Consider the following 19,904-nt stretch of genomic DNA (forward strand, 5'->3'; position numbering starts at 1 on the left):
TAATGCATATGATGAAGGTGTTTGAAAAACACATGCTATTAACCTGTCTAAAAGAACTGCCATTCTATTGATCTCAGATATATGAATTTATGGCCTTGTTATGAATTTTCTGATGTCTCAGCTCCCTAGCATTGAAACACTCATTCAAAGAAGCTATAGCTTTACAAATAGATTTTTTTTTCAGAAATAGAGTTTTTCCATCTGTTTGTTCCATTTTCCCATCTGTTCCTCCAGTCTCATAGTCTTATTCAACCTGTTTACGAAGATTTCCTTTAAGTGGATATATATATATATATATATTTTTTCCCATTCCGGGACAATTGTTTTCTTACACATTGGTTTGATTTGTTCTTAAATTGCCTCTCTGAACCTCTCTGGGCACTTTTTCCACTAATCCATTCACCTTGCCAGTACACATTTTCATCCACCAATGTGACCGTGGGCTCTGAGGCCACAAGGAGTCGTTGCAGGATGCATGGCAATTGCTGCAGTTTCATGTCCCCCTTCCATTTTCCTGGCTCAGTTAAATAACTTTCCAGCAGGACTAGACAGTGACTTGTGGCCAGAGCTACATAATAAACCCAGTGTGAGGCCCTAGATGCCATCGTGCTGCATCCACCTGGGAGCTACAAAGGTGAGCAACACAAGATTTTTTTCTATTTTTTTGTCTGCTCTTTTTTGACTGTCAAGGGGAGTGAGTTGATTTAAACTGATTAAGGGACTTCTTGCTGCAACAGAAGAGGACCCACCATAATGGAAAGGAGTATGCCAGTGAGACAGGCAACAGTGGCCAGCATACCAGCTGTGGCAGCGTGTGCCCATGGGAGCTGGACAAAGCGGTGCTTCTAGTCGTGGGTCTGGGGTGGTGGCATCCATGGCATGCTGCCAGGCTCCTCGCATTGGTTTCTTGCTTCATTGGCTCCATAAAGTGGCAGGATACATGTACCTGCTGGATAACCCCTGTCAACTGGGCTATTGCTCTCTGCCACTATCAACGCTCTCACATCACATGGCCACCAGTTTCGGGGGGAGGTTCTGGAAATGCACTAGCCTTGGTACAACCCAGGTGTTGCTCAGTGACCAGATAGTTTTAAAAAAAGAACTCTCAGGCAATCTGGAAACCCAAGAAGCGTGTGATAAGCAGCAGGTAAATTCAGAATGAAGAATAAATTACCATTAGATAAATTGTCTCTGTAGAAACCCTCCCTGGAGATGGCCTCACACCACCTCCCAAGATTTCCCTTTACTGAGGAGTCTGCAGCTTCCAAGCAGTTTCAAGACAAAGATTTAGGTACCTGTGGCAATCCCTGGCCCATATTTGATCAGTCTGGGGAAAAAAAAAACTCTCAAGAATCACTAATCAGTATTTTATTACAACTAGATCAGAAGCCAGATTGGATTCATCTCTCTATAATTGTCTTAATTGTCTGAGAGACACAAGTGAGTGTTCTTCTAAGAACTGTATCATTTCTCCTACCAAGACAGCACAAATTTGCGTTTCTCCAGGTCCCCCCGAAAATAATCTTTGATTTGTCAAAATAATCCTTTATGTAGAGGAATTGAGAGTTTGGAAGATATCCAAAAATGTGTTAATCTACACTTTTTACATTTCTCTTTTTATGTAAGGGAGGACGGGAACTAATAATAAGCTTGTAAATCATGTGGTTAAGTTTAAAGAGAAAAGCCTTGGGAAAGTTTTTTAGCCTTCTGCAAGACATTTTGTTTTTATTCCTTCTGTCTCCGCAAGACTTTTGCCATTTCTATTATCCTTTCTACCATTCACCAGCAAGAGGAAGATTAGAAAAATTCTGCTGGTCCTTCATCACAAGTGACAATTGTGAAGTACTTTTATTGTTATCCCTTTTCTTCTGGTAAAAGGAGATCAGACCCTTCATTTAGCAAAAGAAAAGGCATCTTCTCTTTTGTTCCAGCTGCACTAAGCAAGACAGTTATTTGTAATTCTTTTCTTTATATTCAACATGAAGTTAAACATATACTTTCTTGGACTACTGAAGACAGCTGTGCTCCACTGTTCAGGTAAAAGGGCTCACAGAAAGTCTCTGCCGCAAAGGACAGACCAGTTCCTGGCCATCACGCAGGAGGACTTCCGCAGAGGCACTCAGGCCAAGCACAACCCATCCCACCTACATGCAAAATATATTTTAGGAGGCTTATACTTCTAGCTTGGGCAGCCTGTTGCCAGAGCCTGTGGGTGCTCCATGCAGGTGCGACTGCAGGGTGGCATATCACCCATGGCCCATGTTTCGCAGCAGCCCTTCCTCTTGGGCTTGATGATGGTTTTATTTCAGGGTGGCCAGCTAGCCTCTTGGAGCTAAGCAGAAACAAGCCCTGGATTTACCTCCAACAGCAAATGTTTGGGGCACCAGCTCTTGGACAGGCACAAAAGGCCAGTCCTGCACATTTGATAACAAGCTCAGGGCTTTACCTTCCAGCACAGCATAGTTTGGTAAAAGGTTGCCTTCATTACCAACCTGTGCTGGTTTGGTTGTCTTTGCAGAAAAAAAGAACTCTACATTTTGCTGCTAAATCAGAGGATAAGCATTTATTTTAATTAAACAAAAGCCTGCTGAATAAGAAAGTGTCTCCCTTTGCGTAATGATACATTCACCCTTGCTCAGGGTATGTGATATTCCATTAGTTGACTTACTTTTTTACTTTTCACAATTCGGCTTCCGAATTTACAAAGCTGCTGGTGTGTGGTGCCAGTGCTGCAGGTGATTAATTTCTTGCAGAGCTGACTTGAGCAATGTCTTCCTAAGGTAATCACTATCTATCTCCCCAGATTTAGCTGAGTATGTAGTCCCCAGGACCATTCACCAAGCATCCATCAGCTATGAGTTCAAGCTAAGCAAGACGCTGCCCTGTTCCAGAGTCTAAGCACAGCAAATACCTACGTTGTAACTAGTTATTTCTATTGGCTGATTGCTTTTAAATTTGTCCATTTTATAGGTAAACAGATTTATCTTAGGAAGGCAAAGGTAATAATGAAGCTGTTTATTATTCATTGCCTTCCTTCAGAGACTGAAAGGCTGAGCACTGAAATAGGGAAGGTTTAGCCTTGCTGAGAAGTCACCTGATTTTCATACCAATGCAGAGTGAGATTCCAGATTGCCAGGAAAAACCATGAAAAGCCTGAAAATATTTTGGAACCTCCTAGCACAACTCCTCATAAAATGATGACATTAATGATTTGGTCTTCCATGCCCATTTTCTCATGAACCTGCATTTTAGAGTGGAGCAATTTCTATTGGACAAATCCCTGGGGGAGCCCTGCTGCACTGCAAGAGGACCACTATCTACAGCCCATACTCAGACATTCCAAGAACATCAGCATTTTGTTACATTCAACTCACCCTTACATTCCCAGGTGCAAATCTGAGCACCTACCTCTCACAGCTCACTGACTGTCTGGCAGTTCCAGATAATGACAATATTTATGCATGCTATGTACTGTAAAAAACACTTAGAGCTGTATCACAGCACACAACCATGGCCAAGGAGATCATAAAACCAGGGCCTGACCCAAATAGCTTGCAGCTGGGAAACGGCAGAAGGGTGGATGAAGACATGAAAGGAGAGAGAGAGAGAAACCCTGTGCACTGGTACAATAAGCTGTGCCTGGGCATTCATATTCCTGGTGGAGGCCAGATCCTGCCCACAGCTCCCCTCCTGCAGAGCTGGAGCTATGCCCCAATGCTGAGACAGCAGAGATGCAGCCACAAAGTGGGTCAGACACCAGCCAGCACGTTGCTGCTACAGTGTGGCACCAATCCTACCTACTTCTCTACCGGTTTTGGTTTCCAGCATGTCTTGTGCCAGATCCCAAGGACATTCAGGTTGGTTTGTTTTCCATGCAAGGAAACAGACCCTGAAAATCTCTCTCAGGCTGACAAAATGAGGAAAGGGAAGAAATTCACCAAATTAAAATTCTTGGCAAGAGATGTCATATGTGTGTGCCTAAAGGCAAGGCCCTTGATCCATGGGCTGAGAGCATGTTTGGAGCCGTGGCCTCGCTGGAGGTGGTCTTGCACTCATTCTCATCCCACTGTCTGTGGGAGCACTTCCAGCAGCTCAGCACTTTGGGAAAAAAAAAAAAAGTGGAAAAAATGGCTTTGGATGTTTGGATGAAGATATAAAAGCAGAATTCCTTTATTTATTTATTTATTTATTTATTTAGAAAAATAAAAAGCTAAGGCCAGAGATATTCGGAAGTGGCTGCAGCCACCCTCAATTTAGCAAGGCCAGCCTTGGAGATCTGAATAGCCTTGAGTACCATGAAGTGCTCAGCAGGGCCTGCACATAGCCCTTCAGAGGGTGAAACCTTGCGTCCTCCATTCCTGGAGTTTCCTCTTTTGGAAGGACCCTTCTCCCTATCTTTCCATCTCTGCAGAAAGCTGCTGTCAGTGGAAATGTTGTTATCACCAGATATTCCTTTGGGAACAAGACATCGGCCTCAGTATAACAGTGGGGTGGGAGCGGGGGGAGACCTCTACCTGCTACTCCTTGCTGTGCAAGGGGCCCCCACAGATGAGACAGGTCCAAAGCACGTGGTGCCAGCTTTGTTGGGTGAGTTTTGGTTTGCCTCCGGGGCTAGGGTTGCAGCTGGCTGGCCAGCTCTGCCCCCCTCCCGCGGAGCCGTGCTTCGATGAGAACATGCCTTCTCCTGCTGATTCCTGCTTGCCATATTGATTGCAGCAGGGTATAATGGAGACAAGTCAGGCAGAAAGCCTGCCACCCTTGGGAATGATTAAAAGCAGGCAGAAAAGGCTAGACGTGAAGAAAAACAGGCTGACGCGCAGGACCCGGTGGATTTGGAGCGAATCGTGCCCCTTTCTCCACCTCGTCCCAGCCCCATGCCCGGGATAAGTGCAATGGCACCTCTTTTTCAGCACAGTGCTGCCCAAAAAGCGGCATGTACCGACCCCTGTGTAAAGGGGAACAAAATCCCCAGAACGGGTACAATGTCCCTATTGTGCAGGGATTTGCGACTGATTATTCCGAGCGTAGCCAAGGAAAGGTAAGGCTATGACCCATTGTTTTCGTGCGATCAATTGAATACTGTCATTTGCATTTAAAACGCTCCGAATTCGCACTGTCAATATGCCAAACAGCTGCTCTGGCTTTTCAGCATTCCATGGTGACAATCACACTATCGTACATCGCTGGCACCAGGATTTGCAATACTCTCAGTGTCAAAATTTTGTGTTTTTTTTTTTTTTAAATCCCCCCCAAAATACCCAAACCTGTGAAAAATCCACTTTTAAAATGATTGCATCTGATGCTGCTAACCAGGCCTTCACAGATGCCAACATATCAAAATTCATCTCTTTTCTTCCTCTCCTACAATTAAAAGGTAGTTAAGAAAGAGGCTGTTCCTGATAGATCCACCTTCTGTTTTCTCCTTTGTATGCGTATTATTCATTAGCAGTCTAATAAGAGTTTCAAAATGCTCTGTGCCTCTGCCAGCAGGGCATATGTATGTAGACATGTGCTTGTGACAGATAAGTACATAAACAGCATATTGGCACCAGAAAGACATCTGTGCCTAGAAAAACGCTTGTGATATGTACATAAATGACATTTTAGCTCTAGTCAAGTCCTTGTGGCTTTGAGAGGAATATGTGACTGTACTCTTCTCTGTGAATACTGAAAAGGTGCATCTCAGGAAGGAGAGTATTTTAGAGGTTTACTGAGAGTCGGAGGAAGAGCACCGGTGTACGGCATCGCCACGCTGCCACTTGCGAACAGCCTCAGCTACAGCGCCAGGTTCGGCCAACTTGCAGCCGGCAGCAGCGGGAAGCGGATATGGAACGGGAGCTGCATGGTTGGCAAGGACCGGCACCCCAAAATCTGCTAGTTCAATACATCTTCATGGGGCCAGTCTTGCGGGATGGTCATTGCACGAGATGGTGGAGGCCACTGAAGACTCTGGCTGTGAGGAGGGTAAGGGCTTGCCTGAAGACTGAAAATCGGAAGGAAACTCGAGGTCTGCTGCTCTGCCCGTGGTTTGAGGGCACAGGGAGTGCCCTCAGCAATGCTTTTGGCACTTCCTTTATTATCTGGTTGACAAATTTGAGCAAAATCCCTTTACTGCAACTTCAACCTCAGAAAAAAAATGTCTATTAAAGAAGGGCACCAGGTTGCATCTTCTGGGATCATTTCTGGATTGCACCACTGGCTACCTCGTAGATGTACACACGCCACTTGGCTTAGGCACACAATGCATAAGTTTAACCATTTGAGATCATAATTGTGTCTCTTATGGCTTTAATTAATGCTGGAAACTCAGTAGTGGCCAGGAGTTAATAGGTGAGAGGTCTACGAGATTCTCAGAAAAACCTGGAGAATATTTGCAGCTACTTTTAGGTAGAAAAGAGAGCAGATGCCAAATGGGGGACACTTTAGTGTTCCCCACAAATGCACAGGACTAATTATGGCATCTCCTCCCTGGTGCTGGGGCTCGCAACCAGCTTCCCAGAGGCAGCTGAGCCCTGAGCTCCCATGGGCACACTTACGTGCCAGTGAAGATGTCCCAGAAGGAGTTGAACAGACTTTACCCAGCAAAAGCTTTACATTCGAGTGTGTCCCGTCCAAGCTTGCTCTGGGAGGTATGATTTTCCCAGGACTCTGCCAATTCCTCATTTTCTGCAATTGAAAAATCACCTATAGCTTTCCCTTGCTTCAATAAGCCACACTCTCAAGGGAAGCGAGTGTCCAGAGCTGCCGTTGCCTTTGAGGCCATTAGGATCTGAACTGGGTGGCAAAGTGTCCGCTGCAGGTGAAAGTCCCTTGGGACATGACCTTACAATGCAGATCATGGAAGCCCATTGCTGTTTGCCAATTTGTCAATGGTGAAAATGGTATTACTCTTTTGTGCCTGATATAAGGAAGAAAAAAGAAGCAAAATATTCCTTCATGTAAATTTGAGTGGCTCCGTTGACTTAACTGACATATGTCAATTTATGTCACCGAAGCATCCAGCTCCCCAGGTATGTGGAAAGCTAACACCTGTAGTATCCTCCTACTCTTGCAGACTCTGAGGTGAATCGCAGTGGTGGATGAGCTGTTACTTGACTGAAAAAAGTGTTTGGGGGGGGAATTGTCTCCAGTCATTCTCATTTTGCATGTGATTTTTCCTACATATGTTTCTAATCATTAAGAAATTCTGTAGCTTAAATAATGCTCTGAAAGTACGGTAACTGTTGGACTACATTCTGTTGTAACCTTATTGAATTTCACTTCTCTGGAAAAAATAATGGGATACTATATCTTGAAAAACAAATGGTAATTACATTTTTAACAGAATGTTTCTCTTTGTGTTTCAAAACCTTCTGCACACAGTTAGACATCTAGCCAGGGAAGAAGGTACAAAGCATATGGGCCAATTTCTGTCTGTTGGCTGTTCAAGATGCCTTAATATTCAAGCAGTGATGTGCGTGTGTCCATGCAATATGGCATGCTGTATCTACCACGGTATCCAAGAGCTCAGGTAATGTGCTCGAAAAGTCATGTACCAGGGTCAGAAGAGGTACTCTAGGAGGAAGAGGAGAAGGTGAGTTTACATCCCTACAAGATGTGTGGAGGTACCATCCTTACCTTGTACTTGTTCACGTTTTGGCTGCCAAGACTGTGGAAGAAACAATGTTCCTGTGTTCAGGATGTTGGCTGGAGATGTGAGTTCAACTTCCAGGTCCACTACAGATTTCCAGTGTGGGATCTCCCTGCCTAAATTCCTCAGCTGCAATGTGAGAAGAACCACAACACCTCCTTATGTCCCTGCTAGGTCTTGAGCCATTTCCATTAAACACTGGAAATTGCTCCAATACAACAGAGCAGGATGTTGCAGCTGGGATCCTGCAGAGACTGCAAATTAGGAAATGTCCAACACTTCTTCCTAGTCCATCATAGCAATGTGACTTTCTGAGCACCTTGGGGTGCTCATCACAGCACTTCACTACGTGCTGAGAACTGATTTGGTTGTAACCCAGGGCCCTGAAATAGCATCATCACAAAGCAGTTTCGTAACAGGCTGCTGCTGTTGATCACTGAGGTTAGGAGAACCCTGCCAATATTGGAATGCTGCTCCCCAATTTTTAGCAAATCTAGAGTGTTAAGACCTCTGTGAAGAGATAGGCTTGGACATGTGAAGCTTCAAGGCAAAGTAACAGGCATGAGGTTTCTGACTGACAAGACACATGTGAGTACATGCAAAATGTGCTCCTACGGCTAAAAATAACATTTCTCCTGTCAACCACGATGCATCCACCCCCACAACACCACCCAGAAGAACACATTAGCACCTTGGCTTTGCACGTAGCCCGATTCACAGCAGCCACAAGTGGTACAGTGATCTGCACTCTGTGTGCATACTGACAAATCATATGGTGTCGTGAAGAACAGAGGAGTGAAACTGGGCTAGCAGAAGTTGATGCCATATCATCACAGTCCCTTTGAGCATGCTGTAGGCTGACACCTCCACCAACCGAGTCATCTCCCCGATGCCAGGACTAAGAGCACAAGCCCACTATCCTGGTGTAGCCTCTGGTAAGCAAGGACCGGCTTGTTCCGCGGGGAAGTGTGGGATAGAGGCATCAACACAAACCGAGTCAGGAATGCCACAGATGCAGCCTACCCAACCACTGCTACTCATAGGTGTAATACAGAGATGGGCAAAATATATGTTGATAGACCAGTTTGTACATCGTAGGATCCAGAAACCTCTAAATAATGTTTCAGAACAAAAGATCTTGGCTTCTAGATAGGCCTTACCCTTAAACACATCCTACAATAACTAAGTTGCAGTTCTGCAGTACTGCCTGTACGTACTTCTACTGTCACTATGGTCACCAACGTAATGAAAGACCTGAATAGTAAAGCTTCTAAAAGAGAGAAAGGACTAGAGAAATATCAACACTTTTGGCAAAAGATTATTTCCTGTGAAAAAAAAATCTTTTTCTAAAAAATTAAAGCTTTTTGAAAAATGCTCAAGATAAAAATGTATCGTTTTTGTGAAATTTTCACCAAGATGTCCAGGAGAATCATTTTAAAAATGATTATTGACAGTTTTTCCTCAACAGACACGTAGGTCACTTGTAAAATATAATTTTTCAAAGGAAAATGAAAAGGAGCTGGAAACAAGTTGTAGCTGAAATACTGACGGTTAGTGATAGGTTGGTTCACGGACACAGAGGTCATTTGGTCTGGCTGCAGCCTTCCCCTAGGACAGCATGAAGCTTTATTCAGAAGAGATTTTCAGAAAACTCAGAAGATTTAAATGCATAAGTTCCAATCTCTCCTTTAGCTAGCAATCGCATGAGCTCTCACTCTCTAAAGTAAGCTTCTTTAACTCTCATTTAAGTGGCTGGACAGAGTCTCAGGCTTCGTTCTTCCAGCGCTTCCCCCTGTTTGAACTCCACCTGCCTCCAACAAAGCCTGGCGGCCTTCAGTGCGTGTCCAAGGCATCCAGTGCTTTGCAGAAGGTGCTTAGCACTTAACAGGATCAGCCCCTTCGCGACTCGTATGGTGTCCATCACCTCAGATGCCTTACAGTTTTTTAAATTATGCAACGCCCACCATATGTAGTTAGCTAAGTAAGCTGCTTTCATCTAACCTCAAATGTTTGTAATGCTTATAATCCCAATTAGGTGTCTGTATAAAGGAGGTCCCTGTTAAAGGCAGAAGGGAGGCATATTCTCCCATAAGAAAATTGAGGGATTTGACAGAAGTGTAAAGCTATAGCTTTGCAAGATTGCTTTGTTTTGGCCAAATATTTGACTGCTGGGGTTGTTCTTGAGGTCCCAGAGTTTAAACTTAGTTTTTCTGCAGGTCTTCTGGCAATAGATATACGTGAGAAAGTAGCTTGCCCATGGCAAGTCCTGACTCCTCTAAGCTATCAGCATCTTAGCTTGCCTTCTTGCCAGCCCTTTCTTACTCCTGTTTCAGCAAGTTTAACACCAGCATCAAGCACAAGGTCCATTTCTGGGATGAAAAACTGTGAGTTCATCAGCCAAGATGCAGATTCCATTTTGGCCTATTTTAATTTCTCAGCTGGAAAAGCTGAATGGTCAGATTGTCCTGGTGATTCTGGTCATATTTCTTATGATCATTGATCTTTTGAAAAAGAGACGTCCTAGGAATTTCCCTCCAGGGCCACAGCTTTTTCCTCTCGTGGGAACCTTTGTGGATTTTAAGCAGCCCCTCCACCTTGCTCTGCAGAAGGTAAGAGCTCCATGGATGTTTATCCTATTACTAATATTTTACGTCTAAGTGAATTCTGTCATTAAATCTGCGAAGCAGAGGCAACCTCTGAAGAACTACCTATATAAGAAATCTTCAAAGTAGATGACAGTTCCTGGTTTTACCCTTCCTGCCACCTCCTCTTCCACAGGAGCAGACAGGTTCAATGGGATAAGAAACCCCTAATGGAGGAAGAAGTCCTACACATTCCTCCTCAATTTTCCCACCCAGCCATAGGATCTCTTTCTGCCTGAGCACAGAAGAGGTTTGGAGAAGCTGAGTCAGGCTAGGGGAGAGATGGCAAGTGTCCTTTGATGAAATTTTCAGTGTTTTGACTATGCAAATCACCTCTGAAAATTTCACTGTCCTCTATGCTCAGAGGCCAACAATTTATCCTATTACGTGTGAAAGAAACATTAGGGCCCAGAGTTAAATGTCCCTGTGGAGGCTCCTTTGTCACAGAAAGAAGCAGTGACAGGTCTAGAAAGGTTTCCAGAGCCTTGACTCGCCCAAAGGCATTGAGTGATAAATTATACATATTGAGTATCTGTGCTGACAAGTGGGAAATAAGGTTCCGACTTGCTGGTTGTAAATAGTCTTTTTGGTGACGGACCTTTTATCTCTTGCTTCTTGCATCCAGCCTGGGTTTCCACAGGACACTGGCATATGTGTTCCCCAAAGGAGCCTCTGGGGAAGGCTGAGACAGCCACCTGCCTAGAAGGCTTTAGCCATCAAAGTGATAATTATACTTGTGATACAAAGGTCTTCTACAACATAAGACACTAGGCTGGCTGCATTGAGGAAAAATCATACAGAGCTATCCCACTCAGGCAGCTCTTCAAGAGACATTGCCAAAGCTCTCAGGATCCAAAACGGCCTCTTTTTTCCAGTAACTGGCCCACCCAGGCATCCTGTGAGATCTGCTGCTGCAGAAAGGGAGCATGGTCAGAGCTGAAGTCTCTCAAAATACAGATACTGTATGCACATATTTCTGTGTGCTACAGAAGATCTAGACTTTGGGGGAAGCAACTACGTAATTGCAGAATGCCAAGGACTGAGACTTAGGCTTCCAGGCATTACATCATGAAAGTGATATTGATATGGGCATATGGAGAGAATTAGGACATGTCCTCAAGATATTTTGTTAGTAATATAATTAATAGCACTCCTTCACACAGTGACTGAGCCAGCCACTTGGCCCCAAACTGATTTCATGAGTCACCACCAAAATTCAGGGTGACCGTGTGTGGCCGTTCAGAGAGTTGTATTGAAGGAAACCACAGACTGAGCTACTTGGTGAAGTGGAGCCAGAGATAGGACATGACTACCTTCTCAAGATATCAGAGAACTCAATACTGAAAGGGAGAAACTAATGCTGGCAATGTCCATGCAAGAAAAATGAGTGTAAAGTGGCCATGAATGCATGCAAGCTTAAAATTAGCAGAAAGTCTAACCACCAGCAGTTGAATCACTTTCTGACTGGGACAGCTGGAGCAAGAAATGGAACTGCTTTTGATACAAAGTTCAAAGTTCAAAGAGATTATTTGTTCTGCTTTGCCCTCAGCAGCAAGAGCCTGGACTTGGTGATCCAGGTAATGCACTTCTGTGAAGAAGAGGGGAAGAGCAGGTAAATGTATTTGTTGTGCTGCAGGTACAAGGCAAAAAGTCATGTCCTCATGACCTGAGAACCTGAGGATGCAACCAGCTGGTGAAAGCCAGGTCATGCTTGCTACTGAACAAAACCAACCACTTCTCCTGTACTACAGCTTTCTGATGTTTTTATGCCATTTCCAGCCTCTGTAGACTCATAGAGTAGTTCAGGTTGGATGGGACCTGTGGAGTCTCTAGCCCAAACCCTTGCTCCAAGCAGAACTTAATTCAAAGCTAAATCAAATTGCTCAAGGCCTGGTCCAGGGGACTTTCAAAAATCTCCCTCTTCCCGCTATTAGCCTGATACAAAGAGCGAGGAGCTCAGAGGAGCCTTTCTTTCAGCTTACTGCTCGTTACGGCAACATCTTCAGTGTGCAATTTGGAAGTCTGAGATTTGTGGTAGTCAACGGATACCAGATGGTGAGAGAAGCTCTTGTCCATCAGGCTGAAATATTTGCAGATCGTCCAAATATTCCGCTTCTCCAAGAAATTTTTAGAGGCTTTGGTAAGTAGACCTACCGTGCTTTTGGTACAAATTCTTCAGCTATTCAGAATGATAACAATTTGAATGAAAAATATAGGCTGAATTCAGCCAAATGGTGCCAATAAAAGCTTGCATGGAGGCAGGCAAGAACTGAATTTGGTCTAATAACCTCATAGGTATATATTTTAATCTCTCTGGAAGCCCATTTATGAATAAGACATATTTCAGTGCCCCAAAGCAGCCCTTTCCCTGCTCCTAACTGGGCCCATGTTTCAGCAGGCGCTTGCCCAAAGTGATCTGGCATGGGGCCATGGGATGACGGCACTCAGTGTGGCCTTGGCATCCAGCAATCTGTACTCAGGCGTTTACTTTGGTGAAAGATGAGAAAGAAATGCAAGGCACTGTTTGACTTGAAGAGTTTTCCCCATTGGTTTTAAGTCCTCCTTTACTTTTCTTTGCTCCGGCTGCATGCAGCTCCAAAGAATGGGAAATGGTGCTCCTGCCTGCAGCGCTGCCAACAGCGTGATAGTACTTATAGTATTTTGGCTTACACCTTTTTTTCCCACGCAAAGTGACAAAGTAGCAGATTAAAGCAAATCCATAAAGCTAGATCTTCAGCATAAGCCAATTACTCTTGAATTTTAATTCCCAGGCAAAGCTATAGCTTTTAAATGTTTAAGGTTTTGTTTGCTTTTTTTTTTTCTTTTTTTTAAGGCCAATGGCCATTTGTGAATCCTGCCACTCATACATGACATAGACAGAGGTTTTGTTTGCTGGTTTTTTCCACTTACAGGGCTCATATCATCAAATGGGCATATATGGAGGCAGCAGAGAAAGTTTGCTTTATCAACGCTGAAAAGCATTGCTGTAAGTTTTGAGGAAAAAGTGCAAGAGGAAAGCCGGTATCTCATCGAGATAATAGAGGAAGAGAAAGGTAAATTGTTAACATACACCAGCGTGTCCTAAGCTTTCAGCTGCCCTTTTGCCAACGAAGAGAGGGAAGGAAAACTCCTATTTCTGTACAGCTCCCAACATGCTCCAAGTATTTCCTCAGTAGCACCAAATCTCTATCTTGCAGTCCTAGACTGTGCCTTTTAGCGCTTATTTTAGCCCTCAAGCCTGCTATTTTAGGCCTTCCTTACCGCTATGAAGCAAAATCCATCCCAGGTGTTCATTCTGACTTGTGTGTTTATGTTGCCGGGAAAGCCCTTGCTCTGCTCTGCGGAGTCACGAACGCAGCGCTCACTGCATCAAGCGCTTGTGTTCAGGGGCTCCGTTAACCTCTGCCCGTCCTTGGTTTTGCAAAGTATTTTAAAACTTGTTTAGTCAGGGTTTCCTTTTGTGTCGTGAACAGATGAAGTGTGTGCCTTGCTCTTTTACGGTCCAGCTTTTAAGAATTGCCAGAGGGATATTAGTAAGAATAATTTGTATGTTGGTACATGGGCGATGTTGCACTTCAGCTTTAAATAGAAGCAGATGGGGTTTAGCTAATTCTATAGCGCTATATATAGTAAACAAGAAAGATCTAAATAGGAATTGTGAAATTATATACTGAACTTGCTCCATTTTAATAGCTGTTGCGCTGAACAGGCCAAATACCTCCCATTGCCAATTGATCATAGCCCTCTGCAGCCCTAATCAATAAACTAATTAAGCTGCTGTTTTGGGCCTTTCTTCGCATTTGTAGTGACAGATAGTGATCATGTCCATCACGCTAATATCCGAGCACCATCCTGGTGTAATTACTGCCTTGCGGAGCAGGAAGATGAGCAGGGCTGAGCCCAGCACCTTGCGTTGCAAAGGGACCTTCCTCGCTGTACCGCCGGCAGCTCCCAGTTAGACTCAGTTTCCCACTGATGTTAGTTTTTTGTATCATGGCAAATGATACAAAAGCCAGCCTTAGCAGCTGGGAGATGCCAGCACGCCCCGGAGGACAGTGGCTCGGCTGCCGGTCGATGCTCTCCCACGTCATGCCGTGCTTGGCTCAGTTAAACGGAGCAGCATGGAGGAAGGCCGAGGAAAAGCTGAGCGTGAGCGGCGTGAGTCGCATCTACATGCACCGAGTCGATGCATGGAGCCGAGAGGTGCACCGCGGCTCTTTGCTCAGGAAAACGGTGCGGGTCCAGCTTTGGCGGCTCCGTGCCCGCCGCCTTGGCTGGGAGCCGCTGGGAAAGCGCCGCGGCGTGCAGCAGACAACCTCCCTCGTGGTTTTAGAGCCGGACTGAGCCAGGATTCCCCGGCCTCCTTGCGCCCGCATCCACCTTCCTCGTCCTCGTTTCGCAGAGGGGGAAAACACGGTCCCCAGGGCTGGGGGGCGATGCCGGAGGCGGTGGTGGGGTGCAGCTGGCCAAGCATCCCAGGACCAGTCCTCATCTGCACCCGGGGTAAAAGCAGTTAATCCTGTAGGAGTGTTTTTTGACTGAGATTAAACAAGAGAAAAGAAAAAGAAAAAAAAACACTCTGTGTCTCTAATTCTGTTTCCTCCAGGACAACCATTTGACCCTCATTATAAAATTAACAGCGCTGTCTCAAATATTATCTGTTCTATAACTTTTGGGAACCGCTTCGACTACCATGACAACCGTTTCCAGGAACTGCTGCATTCGCTGGCTGAAACGCTGCTCCTCATAGGAAGTTTTTGGGGCCAGGTAAAGCCTGTCTGATTATTTTCAAACTTCACTTGTACATGAAGTGCTTGGCAACCCGCATTTCTAAGGCACAGAGGTAATCTGATTTCTCCCTGGGGAGGAAGGAGTCATGTTATAAGGGAAATGACCACGAGTATTGTTTTACATGTTTTTATGCATAAAATCCATCAAGCAAGCAAGTAAATTAAAATAACTCTACTAGTGGAGCTGGTGGAGCTAATGAATTGTACTGTCTGAACTGCAACACCCTGATTTTTTAACCTAAGAAATATTATTTTGCTCTGTTTGATGTCTTTACAGCTGTATAATGCGTTCCCCTTGGTGATGAGGTGGCTACCGGGACCCTTTAGGAAAATCTTTAGGCACTGGGAGAAACTTAAACGCTTTGTGAAAGGAGTGATTGCAAAACACAAGGAGGATCCGAATCAGGCTGAATCGGGAGATTACATTGATTGTTACCTGCAGGAAATCGAGAAGGTAAGGTACAAATGGGGACCAGCTCCCCCAAACCCAAGGAATGAGCAGAGGAGACCCAGAGCTGTTTTGTCAAGGACGCTCGCGCCTGCCTGCGCTTACGAAACTTCAGCTTTGCCTTCCCCTTGCTACCTCTTTCACATCAAACCTTCTGGCAACAGCAGGAGCTTGATCACTTTGAAAACATATAGTTTTTTTTTTCCTTCATCTGAAAGTATTTACACTAGGTCTTCTTCTGCCACTCTGTGTAAGAGGACTCTCAGGAAACGTGTTTTTGGTTCTATGGGATCTCACAGGCCTGTTTCCTATTGTGAAATTTAACATTTACAAATGCTACCTGCTCCTGAAAGTCCCTACACAGCAACGAGAGCGGGTTTCAAAGCAGTCTGCAGGGCTTGGGGCAGGTCACATAATCTAACAAATGTAAGTAAAGGGTTGAAACTTTCAGCTCCAGGCGATCAGGAATAATAAACTAGCAACGGGACGTGAGTTATGCAAAGACGGCTTGGGACTTGGTCTTTGAAAGCACATCCCTCCCAAACAAGTTCCATGAGCTCCATAAGTCCCATAATTTCCATTCTCCTTTTCTTCCCAAGTGGAGGGGTGACACCAGTTCTTATTTCCACGAGGAAAACCTGCTGTGCTCCACCCTGGACCTCTTCCTGACCGGGACCGAGACGACTGCCACCGCTATCCGCTGGGCCTTGCTCTACATGGCCATGTACCCGCATGTCCAAGGTGGGATCATCAGCGGGAACAGCCACAGCTGGCTTTGCTGGCCTCAAAGCAGCCAGCACTGGGAAGGCCAAAACCAGCCCTTATCAGGCTTGTGGTGTACGCAGTGTAAACCACATATACAATTGTATACAAGATAACCACTAAAAATAGTTTTTTGCCACCTGAATCATCTGAGCTGGAGGCCCATATTCACTAGAAGCAGTGGACAAAAATCCCTCTGGAGCCAGTAGAAATCTTTACCAAGAGCAGGCAGCTGTGAGTCTGGTCTTGTTTTCTGTCCCTGAACAACAACAGCTGAAATATCAGCCTATTTGCCTGAAGGAATCACACAGTGAAAATGGAGGGGGGGGGGGAACTTTCTTCACTGAGCTGAGAGAGCAAAAATCCCATGGGTGGTGTGGTCTCTGCCCTTCGTGCTCTGCGGCACAAGGGGAGGGACCATTGGGCAGTAGATGCAGAGATAACTGAAACTCAGAAAATGACTTTAATATGAAAAATCTACAAGAGAAAACCAACAAATCATGGCTATTTCAGGAGAAACCTCTGGCTGTTTGAGCATAGATCTTTTTTTTTTTTTTTTTTTTTCTTCCTTTTCCATAGAGAAAGTGCAGCTAGAAATCGACACTGTGATTGGGCAGTCTCGCCAGCCGGCGATGGACGACAAGGAAAACATGCCGTACACCAGTGCGGTGCTGAGCGAAGTGCTGAGGATGGGCAACGTAGTCCCACTGGGGGTCCCCAGGATGTCCACCAGTGACACCACTCTGGCAGGCTTCCACCTTCCCAAGGTATGGGCAAGAAATCAGCCCCTCCGCTCACCTCCCTTGGCTTTGCATGAGCCAGGCTGTTCATGTCCCAACCTCAGAAGTCCTCAGACTTTGATCTGGAAGGGATCAACCAGCAGGATCTTACCAGGATATCCCAATGGCATAGAAACTATGAGCCATCCAGATGGATGCTGTAAAGCTGTTATGGATCTCCCCTCTTTATGCAGGAGATCCTGTGGCAGAACCATGGTGTTGGTCATAATTTTCAGTTTCATGAAGTTTATTCTCAAACTTTATACAAGATCCTCTCCACACATTATGTGAATAGAGTTCTGAGAAACATAGGGAAGTGTGTGGAAGAAGAGATTTATTAGGTCCACAGAATATCAAAAATCATCTAAGATAAAAGTAGTGCTTGAAAAAAGCTAAGAAATAGATACTGATGCATATGTACCATTCTAGCACTATAAAAGCAAATTTCAAAAGTTAGATATATTTAGTCTCTTCCATGAACGAGTGGTTGCTTCATGGAAAATGAAACTCAAAACATTTGGGAATTTTGCTCCACATTGCTCAGAATATTTTTCTTTTTCTGATGGAGGATGTGGGCTTTAATCAGTTATTGTGCTGTTTTATTTAAACAACACAATAAAGAAGATCTGTTGAAAATTATTTGGTTAAGTTGTTTCAAATTCCTATGGGAACACAAGTTTCCTGATTTAAAATTGGCTTATATTAGCATAACATTTTGTTCTTAAAAAGTGTATTTTACTTCATGTGTACTTCATGTGCAGAGCTAACAATAAACTAGTCTGACAACACATCAGCTCTTCCTCTCCTGGTCTCCCATTCTCCTCCACCTTTCGCAGGGCACCACACTGCTGACCAGCCTGACTTCAATCATGTTTGACCAAAATGTGTGGGAGACTCCAGACACCTTTAATCCTGAACATTTCTTGGAAAACGGCCAGTACAGGAAGCGGGAGGCTTTCCTGCCTTTCTCTGCAGGTAGAAATGGAGGGAGGAAATGTGGTTTTTTTGCCCATGCAATGTCCTTTTTTTAAGAACTCCTATATCAGAGTGGGCAGTACCACTCCTTGTCCAGCTTTCTGTCTCTGATAGCAGCCCATGTCCAGCATTTCCATCAGTGGAAAACACTCTGCGACAGTTAATGCTCATTGCACTGAGCTATACTAGGGCAGTGGGGGAGAGAAAATTAATTTATTAGTGCAGGATGAAAAATAAGGCTTTTTCCTCTTGCATTAGCTGCTTAAATGGGCTTTTTCTGACTCCTTTCCCCGGTTCGTCTCCTCGAGCAGCCATGGCAATTTGCTCTGCAGTAAAGTTCTGGGGAAGGTTTCTGCAAAATGTGTGGGTGAACATTGCCACCTAACCTTGCGAAGGAGAAAAGCTCCGGCGAGCGAGCTCGGCCCGCGGTGTGCGCGCGAGAGTGGAGCAGAGCAGCGGGTCGGCGGGGATGGCAAGTCCCTCCGTGCCAGACAGCTCGGACCTGGCAGCGTCCCCATGCTGGGGCTGGCCCGGCCGTGGAGGCTCGGCAGCGCTGGCAGACGCCCCGGCTCCCTACACACCGAAGGAAGTATCATGCACTAAGCTAAGGTTTTTGCCTAACTTTTTTTAAAGGAAATTCCCATGTCTGTAAACTTGTGATAGGAGCGGCTTGGGTTTACTGTCACGTAAGCCCGTCGCTCACCGGCTGCTCTATCCTCTCCTGGCAGGCAAGCGGGCTTGTCCCGGCGAGCAGCTCGCCAGAACGGAGCTGTTCATCTTCTTCACGGCCCTCCTGCAGAAATTCACCTTCCGGGCACCGGCCCACGTGGCACTGACCTTCGAGTTCACACTCAGTCTCACGCGCTGCCCCAAGCCCTTCCAGATCCGGGCGCTGCCTCGCTGCTGAGTGCGGCAAGGGGCTGTCCTGATTTCCCAGTGCTTCAGACCTTTGCAGTGGGAAGAAGCTACCTTTTCTCCACCAGCCCGTAACATTTTTGGATGAGGTGGTGGTCTCTGGATGCTCAAGGGCCAGCAGCCCACTGGACAAGCTGGACTGGGATGTGCACGCTCTGGGATCGTGCCACTGTGACGATTCGACCATCCAGGTGTCCACGGCAAGCAGTCAATGCCAACCCTGACGGCTCAGGTAGCCTTAGGTCTGCTGTGGTATGAGGTCCCCACACTCCCACGTTGTGTGGAGAGACCATATCTCAGCCAAGATCCTGGCAACGGCAGCATTCAGGTTTCTCTCATGCATATACAGAAATTCTGATGAGGAAGCTATAGGACGGCAAAGCAGCCTCTACCATAGGCCATGCTGAGCAGGAGCAAACACAGAGCCCTGCTTCCAGGCAGGTCTTGAATAGAAATTTAATATTACACTTGTCTGAGGAGGAAAAGCTTATCCAAAATAGTTTGTGCTAATAAAGCACACAGTGGAAAAGCGGCAAAAAACCGTCATATTGGAGATGCTTGGGCATGGTTTAGGCACAGCCAAGGAGAGTGACATGCAGGGGGGAGCCGGCAGCAGTCAAAGGATGAAGCAAAGCGGTGGCTTCGTGCTGCGAGGTCACCAGCTTTCCCTTTGCCCTTCTGCCCCGGCAAAGACTCATGCTCGCTGCTGTGCTGGGTTTTGCTCCAGTGAGGTCGCACCACACTCCACCGTTCCCATGACAGCCTGGGGGCAGCCTGAAAACACTGTGAAGGATGTCAAACCTTACCCCAGTAAATAAATTAAGGATGCAATTTGTACAGAGTTTTTCCATTTATATAACCTAACATTAACGCTTAGTGTCCTACTCTGTCTCCTGTGTGCTTTTGTTTGGAACATCAACACAGCAAAGCGCTTTTTTCTCCTCTTTTCCCTCTCTTTTTTTT

General features: G+C 45.5%; 1 protein-coding gene across 1 annotated transcript; it reads left to right on the forward strand.

Moving 5' to 3' along the window:
• The first annotated feature begins 10,032 nt into the window (after positions 1-10,032).
• LOC134143347 (cytochrome P450 2J2-like) lies at positions 10,033-19,006 on the forward strand. The gene is made up of 9 exons (XM_062581358.1): positions 10,033-10,239; positions 12,250-12,412; positions 13,185-13,325; positions 14,879-15,039; positions 15,340-15,516; positions 16,110-16,251; positions 16,852-17,039; positions 17,888-18,026; positions 18,755-19,006. The coding sequence occupies exons 1-9, from the start codon at positions 10,033-10,035 to the stop codon at positions 18,931-18,933; spliced, it is 1,497 nt and encodes a 498-aa protein (XP_062437342.1). The 3' UTR covers positions 18,934-19,006.
• Positions 19,007-19,904: the final 898 nt, after the last annotated feature.

The sequence above is a fragment of the Rhea pennata genome, chromosome 8, assembly GCF_028389875.1.
Source record: "Rhea pennata isolate bPtePen1 chromosome 8, bPtePen1.pri, whole genome shotgun sequence".
Classification (NCBI taxonomy): Eukaryota; Metazoa; Chordata; class Aves; order Rheiformes; family Rheidae; genus Rhea; species Rhea pennata.